The sequence below is a fragment of the Oncorhynchus tshawytscha genome, linkage group LG08 (assembly GCF_018296145.1).
Source record: "Oncorhynchus tshawytscha isolate Ot180627B linkage group LG08, Otsh_v2.0, whole genome shotgun sequence".
NCBI classification, from domain to species: domain Eukaryota; kingdom Metazoa; phylum Chordata; class Actinopteri; order Salmoniformes; family Salmonidae; genus Oncorhynchus; species Oncorhynchus tshawytscha.
This window is the reverse complement of record NC_056436.1, coordinates 30,161,555-30,171,113: the sequence shown is the minus strand read 5'-3', so window position 1 is coordinate 30,171,113 and position 9,559 is coordinate 30,161,555. Positions and strand designations below refer to the sequence as shown.

The following is a 9,559-nucleotide window of genomic DNA, read 5'->3' as shown; positions in this document are numbered from 1 at the left end:
GAAGAAGAACCCAGTCCAAAAGAAGACCTCAGCCTACCCGGCGATTTCCAGTCTCCCCTGATCGCGCATTGTTGATTCATCTGGCGAAGGACAGTTGCCTTTTTACCTTTGTACTTCAGAGACTGATATTATGATCCAGATGTATCCACAGTAAGCGAGGAAGAGGGTGGAGGAGGATCTAACTGGCTGTATTGTGTGGGTAAGCATGCAAAGCGACACGTTAGTTAAGTATAGTATAGCAGACGTTGCTAGCCACAAGCAGAGCTAACGCTAGTTCGTTAGCTATGCAGCTACTATAGATAGCTAAGGGTTTTGTTGTTAGCATAGCTAGTTCTAGCTAGGGCTAATTGATTCGCAGTTAGCTAGTGTGCTGACGTCTGGCGATAAATAACGTTAGCTAGTACCGCTGCTAGTCAGGTTTTGTGGTGTAGCTAAGTTAGCTAGCTTAAAACAAAATGGACCTGGGTACAGTATGACCTAACAGAACGTAACAAGCTGGCTAGCTAGCTATCAAATTAATGTTAGTATTGGCTCCGTCAAATGTGGCTGGCATAACTAGAGCTGTGATGGGGATGCTCTTCTATCCCCTAGGTTGAGCTGACTACCTCTGCAGTGGAAGTAAAAGATGTGCAATGGAATGTTAGAGTCCACGTCAAAAGCCCTTGGGCTGCCCACCTCAGCAGACAAGCAGTCAATTTCTCTGTTGCTCTTCCTGACTGTGCTATCCACTGGACAAGGGTCAGGTAAGAGATAACTCATCTTCAGCAAAAGGCTCTCTCACACAGCTTCATTCCTCCTTTCTGTACACTACAGCTGCTTTTACCCTGCTAAGATTCAGCTCCCCTCTTTAAGTCTAATAATGCTAGATGTACATTGCTCTTTATGGTCAATTGTAACATCGGAATTGGGTTTATTTGAGCAAACAGCTGGCCCACATCTGCCACATGCAATATTAAGGTATCAAGTCCCCACATTCTCTCCTTCCCATAGCTGATTAGTAAAAAATGCTGGATGGGGGCTTGAAGCTGTTGCTAGAGATCCTCTCTTGCCTTGTGCCAACTCTGCTCCCACTGTTTTCATGACTCATTGATATTATATAAGCATCAGAAATACATTTTTAACATTGTTTTAAAACCATCAAATAGAACATTAACATCAGAATGTTCTAGCATCAATTATATGCCCTTTTGTCACTCAGGATGTGTGAGGCCCTTCATGGTGCAGAACAGCCTGGTCAACCTGACAGAGACCAACGGGGGTTCCTTCCCTGTGGGCACAGTGCTCCAGTACAGCTGTGACCCAGGCTACCTGGCTGATGGGCCCAGCATCCTCACCTGCACCCCTCTTAACCTCTGGACCTCAGACCCACCCCGCTGCATACAGAGTGACTGTGAGTGGTTCTCTCCACAATGTGGACACCACTATAACTCATTGTGATAAGTATAATTTCTCTCCAGTTGAAATCAAAATGAAGTTAATGCAGGATTATAACTATAACATGATTGTGTTGTTTCTGACCAGCAGTGTGCCGGCCTCCGTCTGAACTCGAAAATGGAAGGTACATCTGCCACCCCTCTCCCTGCCACGGGCTAGGCCAGGGCACTGTGATTGAGTACTTCTGTGATGAAGGCTACATCCTGAGGGGAGACTACAAATACAAATATCTTACCTGTCAGGAAGGGGAGTGGGATGGCCCGATGCAGATTAGCTGTGTCAACCAAGGATGTGTGAGGCCATTCATGGTCCAGCATGGGTCAGTCAACCTGACAGAGACCAGCAGAGGTTCCTTCCCTGTGGGCACGGTGCTCCAGTACAGCTGTGACCCAGGCTTCCTGGAGGACGGGCCCAACATCATCACCTGCACCCACCTGGGCTGCTGGTCCTCAGACCCACCCCGCTGCATACGCAGTGATGGTACTAATGGCTTTACTAAATACTCTGAATTCATTCCAAACATATTTTTAAGTCTAAGATTTGGTTTGTGCGCTCACTGATAATGGTTCTCTTATTTTTTTCCTTGTCGACAGTGTGTCTGCCTCCATTTGAACCAGAGAATGGGGGCTATACCTGCCACCCGTCCCCCTGCCATAGACTAAACCATCACACTGTGATCGAGTACTTCTGTGATGAAGGCTACATCCTGAAGGGAGACTATAAATACCTGACCTGTCAGGACGGGGAGTGGGACGGCTCCATGCAGATTAGCTGTCTCCTGGACCAAGGTTGGTGACCATATTGTGATTACACAGTCTTATTCTCCAGGGTTCAGTGTTAGGTAGCTTGAACTATTTGTTTTATTGTTGTATCAACCTGTAAGATGAAATTATACTATGCTACCTTTTGACGCCTCAGGCTTTTTAATGGACAGTGTGAGTGAGGTCTCATTGCCTGCTTCCCCTCTTACAGACAGAGACCCTACCCCTGTGTTTGGCATACCCACCCTATCCATTGTGGCCTCCACTGCCAGCTCTGTAGCCCTCATCCTGCTGCTGGTGGTCCTGTTGGTCCTGCTGCTGGTGGTCCTGTTTGTCCTGCTGCAGCCTAAACTCAAGTCCTTCAACCACAGCCGGTGAGTGGCCTGAAACCACAAACGTGCTTATTCAGTATCAGCTGTGGTAGGCTAATCCTACTAAAGCTGTGTGTACTCCAGGGGTGTGCATGTCTCATAACTGTTCAAGCAGGCAGAAATAGTTCATACGATGCAAAACTTCTCATTCCGGCTGTATTCATATTTGCTTGAACGGTGAATAGCTCGGATACACATGAAAACATATGACCCTGGGGATCGATAGTCCATCGCTCAGAAATGTACAAATACGATAACTTTCTAAATGGGTGAGTCTTTCCTTTAAGAGTCTAAAGTAATGAGGTATTAACAGACTGCTCCACTCCTTTGTTCTCCCCCTCAGCCGTGAGCAGGGGGTGTCAGGCCAGCCTGTGTCCATCATGGTGGAGGGGGTACAGGTGGCCCTGCCCTCCTATGAGGAGGCGGTGTGTGGGGAAGGGGCTCTGAGTCTCAGCTCTGAGTCCCGAGTCCCGATAGTGATGTCAGAGGGCCAGCAAGCTGCAGGGACGACAGAACCTCTCATTGCTCAAGCCAGGCCCTCCACCCTCCCCCAGCTCTCAGAGATGGCAGTGGTTCACCCAGTACCATCATCCTTCGCCTTTCCCTCCTCTCTTTCATCCTCCTCCCGCTGGGGCCTGGAGCAGGCTGCTGCTGCAGTGCCTTCACCCTCACTGCGGAGGGACTCCACATGCAGTGAGCAGCACAGCCTGCCCCTCAACTCTGAGATGGACTACTCTGACGGTGGGACGTCGATCTATGTCTCTCCAAACAGGCCTCTCTTCATGCATGTATTGGTTGATAATGCCCATATATGCATACAGTGTATTGATGTATCTTGTTTCGTCCTGCAGATATGCCTTTGTTAAAGGAGGCCTGAAGCATGCTGCAGATGCTGGGGTGTATGTTACGGAAACACCCAGAGTTGCTGACAGGGTTGCTGTTGACCTGCTGTGTTGAGCCAGAGGCCTGTCTGGAGCTCCCCACTGCAGCAGCTGCCAACACAACAGACTATCCACCCACCCCCTCTTGGAGCACTAAGTGAGGCTGTGTCATTCTCAGTAGAATGTTACCTCTGTGCCCTCCTGGATGGGGGAAGAGGGATTTCACATGTACATACATGCTTAGCAATTTTATAGGACTTCTTACACTATGTCCAGTGTCTGACACGTGCTCTTAACCATTGACTTAGTGCAGAGACATAAAACTGAGAGAGCACCCATTATTTTGGAAGTTTTTTTTGAAAGGCTCAATATGCCTTTTGAAAATTCTGTACCTGTAATCCATATGTATTTATTTATTTCCCCATGATGGTTAATGCTTCACCAATTTGTACCATGTCAACCTGTTTTTACATGATCACTGCAGCACAACAGGCATGATGCATGATAAAGACAACTGCAACTTAGATTGAACCAGTCATTCTCACACATACACAGATTTTACAATTACTCTTAACATTTTAATGATAAGAACTTATGATTTTAACTTTTCATATTCTCATTGGTGTTCTTTATGGCACAACTATTTGATGTCACATCCTTTCTGATCATGGTTTTGAACTCTGTTTTCCCCACGCACTTATTCTAAGATTTTGCTTAAGGCAAATGTTCCCAAGGTTGAGGCACACCTTTTCTCAGCTCATTGACATTGGGCTTAGCATTCATATTCTCTCACTCATGTCAGTACACCCTTTCTCTAATGGCCTTAGATCTCCACTTCTATGCACAAACACCATCTGTATTGGGTTTCATTCCTGAAAAGGATTTTAAAATGAATGTACATTTTCAGTCGCCACAGCTTAGTGATGTAACAAATTGGAGCATAGTTGGTGTTTCTTGGACACCTAATACTTACTATTTATTTGTGGGTTGTTTTTGAAATTGTTTTAATTAAGTCTAGATAGGAAACTTAATTGAGTATTTAATATATTCATGTTCAGAATGCTGTTGATCAGCCATGGTTCCTTTGACGCTTCCGCAATTCTTGGGAAATTATATGAAGACTGGTCTTTTAACTTTGCCACCTTGGTGGACTCATAAGGACATAATGTGAGACTAAAGTTAATAGGGTTAACCATAATTAATGAAAAACAGGTCATTGTTATGTACAGAAGCTTAGTGTCATGTCTATTCAAATGGTTTCAGTTGCTTTGGACTTCCTTTGGGACTAAACAATGCAATTGGTGTGAAGATTTTACTCTGTATATACCCTGTGATAATTTTGATTAAATATAATTTGAGCTGTGCAACATTTTGTTCTTGTCAACCAATCCCAAACTCTTTTACTGAATAGTTTTATAGCCATGGTTAGTGTACTTTTTCAGCACCAGGTGACATTGTGAATTACTTGATTCATAGTCTTGACTTCTAAAACCCACTTTTTGAAAATTAATTAGCAGAAAATTAGGTTTGTAATTACAAGCATCACGATTGTTCATAAAACTGCCACAAGAACACTGATGGATTTTTGGCTACTCCATACAATCAGCAAAAGGAACAAATATGCTGCTTTTATGTCATACAGAAATGACTTGTCATTGTATTTGGTTAACCTTAATCTACATCATTTATTCATTTATTTACACACTAAGTATAACATACCTGGGCATTCCCTGTTGTCAAATTCTAGGGTCAACCATACATGATAGTATCTAGTTTCTTAGACACTGCATTCCACCTACAGTATACAGTTGCATTGGTAAAATTGACTTTAAAAAAAAAACCTACTTTAGTGTTATCCAAACATCTGTGACACTTACCCTAAACTGGTGGCTTGAAGCTTTGGTAACAGCTGAAGAGGATGATAAAAAGTGCCTCGCCTCCCTGGAGTATGATGTAGAACAGATAAAGGGGGCCAATAAACTCCGGGGGAAAGGCCACCTATTTGTTACATGGTTCACTGGACTGTATTTTATTATTGATAGCTATGAATGGATACATGCCCCTTGGCCCCATCCTTGAACAGATGAATACAGCAGTGCACTTACTGATGATTGACTTTGAAGATGGTGGACATGATGTATCCCAGCAAGGTAGCCTGTCAGGGGCATCAGTGCAACTGCAGGCATGAGTTGGGGTGAGAAAACCACCCACGCTGTTCCCCCAATGGAGATGCCTGACTTGACACCAATGCCCATGTAGGCAATCTGTAAGATTCTTAGACCAACCTGTGGAGTTAAAGCTCTGCCAAATCAGGCATGCTTTTACATAGGCTGTCCATTCATGTCCTTTAGTAATTACAACATGCTGTATACATGCATTAGAAACAAAATGTTAGAAAAAGGTACACACTTATCCACTGTGTGTACAAAACATTAGCAGGTGCCAGGCGGTTTGAGTGTGTCAAGAACTGCAAACGCTGCTGGGTTTGTCACGCTCAACAGTTTCCCATGTGTATCAAGAATGGTCCACCACCCAAAGGACATCCAGCCAACTTGACACAAATGTAGGAAGTATTAGAGCCAACATGGGCCAGCATCCCTGTGTAACACTTGACACCTTGTAGAGTCCATGCCCTAACGAATTGAAGGCTGTTCTGAGGGCAAAAGGGGGTGCAACTCATTAGGAAGGTGTTCCTAATGTTTTGTCCACTCAGTGTCTCTCTCCAGACATGTCACTTTTTTGGTAAAAAATACAAGACCTGGGACCAGATTCACAAAACCTTCTTAAGAAGAAATGTATTCTTAACTGACATTTTTTTATTAACTATAGACATATGAAGAAAGTTAAGCAAAGTTGCTATTCCTCAAAAGGTTATTGGAAATGTTCTTGTGCTATTTCTTATGTTTCTCCTTAAGCAAAAAGTTAAGAAGTTAGATTATTAAACATTTTGGGATTTTTTCTTATTCTAAAATAGCTAAACCCTTTTAAACTCAGGGTAGTGAGAGAATACGCTCATAAAGCAATTGAACATGTTTCATTGACTCACAAACTTAATCTGAGTTTCAGTAGTTTATTTTAAACCCAAGAACATGTTTTAGAACAGTAATCTCAGTAGGAAATATGCTAACATGATTGTCATCCGAGATAGACAGCTAGCTAAATCGGTTGCCTAGCAACACACATTTTAAGTTTCTAATAATATACACTGCTCAAAAAAATGAAGGGAACACTAAAATAACACCTCCTAGATCTGAATGAATGAAATATTCTTATTAAATACTTTTTTCTTTACATAGTTGAATGTGCTGACAACAAAATCACACAAAAATGATCAATGGAAATCAAATTTATGAACCCATGGGAGGTCTGGATTTGGAGTCACACTCAAAATTAAAGTGGAAAACCACACTACAGGCTGATCCAACTTTGATGTAATGTCCTTAAAACAAGTCCAAATGAGGCTCAGTAGTGTGTGTGGCCTCCACGTGCCTGTATGACCTCCCTACAACGCCTGGGCATGCTCCTGATGAGGTGGCGGATGGTCTCCTGGGGGATCTCCTCCCAGACCTGGACTAAAGCATCCGCCAACTCCTGGACAGTCTGTGGTGCAACGTGGCGTTGGTGGATGGAGCGAGACATGATGTCCCAGATGTGCTCAATTGGATTCAGGTCTGGGGAACGGGCGGGCCAGTCCATAGCATCAATGCCTTCCTCTTCCAGGAACTGCTGACACACTCCAGCCACATGAGGTCGAGCATTGTCTTGCATTAGGAGGAACCCAGGGCCAACCGCACCAGTATATGGTCTCACAAGGGGTCTGAGGATCTCATCTCGGTACCTAATGGCAGTCAGGCTACCTCTGGCGAGCACATGGAGGGCTGTGCGGCCCCCCAAAGAAATGCCACCCCACACCATGACTGACCCACCGCCAAACCGGTCATGCTGGAGGATGTTGCAGGCAGCAGAACGTTCTCCACGGCGTCTCCAGACTCTGTCACGTCTGTCACATGTGCTCAGTGTGAACCTGCTTTCATCTGTGAAGAGCACAGGGCGCCAGTGGGGAATTTGCCAATCTTGGTGTTCTCTGGCAAATGCCAAACGTCCTGCACGGTGTTGGGCTGTAAGCACAACCCCCACCGGTGGACGTCATACCACCCTCATGGAGTCTGTTTCTGACCGTTTGAGCAGACACATGCACATTTGTGGCCTGCTGGAGGTCATTTTGCAGGGCTCTGGCAGTGCTCCTCCTTGCACAAAGGCGGAGGTAGCGGTCCTGCTGCTGGGTTGTTGCCCTCCTACGGCCTCCTCCACATCTCCTGATGTACTGGCCTGTCTCCTGGTAGCACCTCCATGCTCTTGACACTACGCTGACAGACACAGCAAACCTTCTTGCCACAGCTCGCATTGATGTGCCATCCTGGATGAGCTGCACTACCTGAGCCACTTGTGTGGGTTGTAGACTCCGTCTCATGCTACCACTAGAGTGAAAGCACCGCCAGCATTCAAAAGTGACCAAAACATCAGCCAGGAAGCATAGGAACTGAGAAGTGGTCTGTGGTCACCACCTGCAGACCCACTCCTTTATTGGGGGTGTCTTGCTAATTGCCTATAATTTCCACCTGTTGTCTATTCCATTTGCACAACAGCATGTGAAATTTATTGTCAATCAGTGTTGCTTCCTAAGTGGACAGTTTGATTTCACAGAAGTGTGATTGACTTGGAGTTACATTGTGTTGTTTAAGTGTTCCCTTTATTTTTTTGAGCAGTGTATTTGAGATGTTTGTGAGAAAATCATTCAATCTTAAGATATTGTTGAGGAATTGAATTTACAAACTATATTATGAACTTCTTATTTTTTTTCTGAAGAAGCTACTTAAGTTTTTGTGTAAGAATTGTGAATCTGGGACCTGTATTTCAGTTTACTTTTATTATGATCTGAGCGTATTGTGGTACACAATGGTTGATGGCTATGCCAATGGCACAGGGCACTAGTGTCATGATGAGAGCTATGGTGATGCCGGTGTGAGGCACAGCATTTTCCAAGTTATTGAAGCTATGACAATATAGGAAGAGCAGCAGAGGCATCATACCCAGGGCCAAAACAGTAGAACATGTGATCATTACAATGCTGTAGGATATAAAGAGAAGGGGGAATTAAACTTTTTATAATTTTCATTCCATATTTTATTAACTGAGTTTGTGTGATTTTTTTTTGTTGTTTTAGCATTCATGCCATGTGCAAAATTATTTCAACATTTGCATTTTTCTATTGTGAAACAAATTTACTTTCAAGAAGTTACCATTTAGGTTTTGACCGACAGCCTCTGTGGCCTGACGTAAATGTGCTGAAAACCCTCAGCAGCCTGATGGAGCAGACTGCTGTAATCTCCTCACAACAGACATATCAATGAGTTTCACCTGAGTTTCATGTCACCCTTCAGGGCCAGGGTGAAGATGTTGGAGAGGTTTCCCCCCGGACAGCAGCCACAGATCAGCATGGTCACACCCTCTATGGGGCCCAGCTGGAAGATTTTGGCCAGACTGAAGGCAGTGAGGGGCATAATACCAAACTGGGCCACCACTGCAATGGCCACCGCTTCAGGATATGGGCCTTGATCTTGGAGATCTCCATGGTGCAGCCCACGGACACCATGGTGATGAAGAGGATGATGATGGTGATGCCACTGATGGCCTTGTCCATGACCAGGGGGGATGAGGGGACTGGAAGACAGAGGTTACATTGAGAGGTGTGGTGTTGTAGGTGTTGCTGCCATTCCAAACGTCATAGTTGTCTCTGTGCTGCCCCTCTGTCTGGTTCATGGTGCCATTCATCCCAAAGTTGTTCATTTACTTTATATTTATTATACCTTGAGACACAGAACGTAACAATCAAACAGACAAAATATATCCTGTCAATAGAGAGCAAAGGGTTCTTTGTTGTCTCTTGGACTTGATCAACTGCAGTTAAAATTCATCCTGTTTACTCTATTACACTTCAACCTTGTGATCAAACTTTGAATTCACTTCCACAAGTATTACTATTTTCACAATAAGACAGTTTAGTTCTTGAAATAGCTACAAAAACAGAGTTTTTAAAACATTAACTACCTTT

At 44.3% G+C, this 9,559-nt stretch overlaps 1 protein-coding gene and 1 pseudogene across 2 annotated transcripts; one reads left to right on the top strand and one right to left on the bottom strand.

The window, feature by feature from the left end:
* On the top strand, positions 1-4,811 carry LOC112256667 (sushi domain-containing protein 6). 2 transcript variants are annotated; one of them, XM_024430070.2, is made up of 8 exons: positions 1-199; positions 592-743; positions 1,199-1,390; positions 1,522-1,914; positions 2,028-2,222; positions 2,407-2,569; positions 2,910-3,307; positions 3,418-4,811. In XM_024430070.2, the coding sequence occupies exons 2-8, from the start codon at positions 626-628 to the stop codon at positions 3,441-3,443; spliced, it is 1,485 nt and encodes a 494-aa protein (XP_024285838.1). In that variant the 5' UTR covers positions 1-199; positions 592-625; the 3' UTR covers positions 3,444-4,811. The 2 variants fall into 2 exon arrangements, with proteins under 2 accessions (XP_024285838.1, XP_024285839.1); XM_024430071.2 differs by having other exon boundaries at positions 2-199; positions 1,525-1,914.
* Positions 4,812-5,325: 514 nt separating this feature from the next.
* LOC112255755 lies at positions 5,326-9,267 on the bottom strand (annotated as a pseudogene).
* Positions 9,268-9,559: the final 292 nt, after the last annotated feature.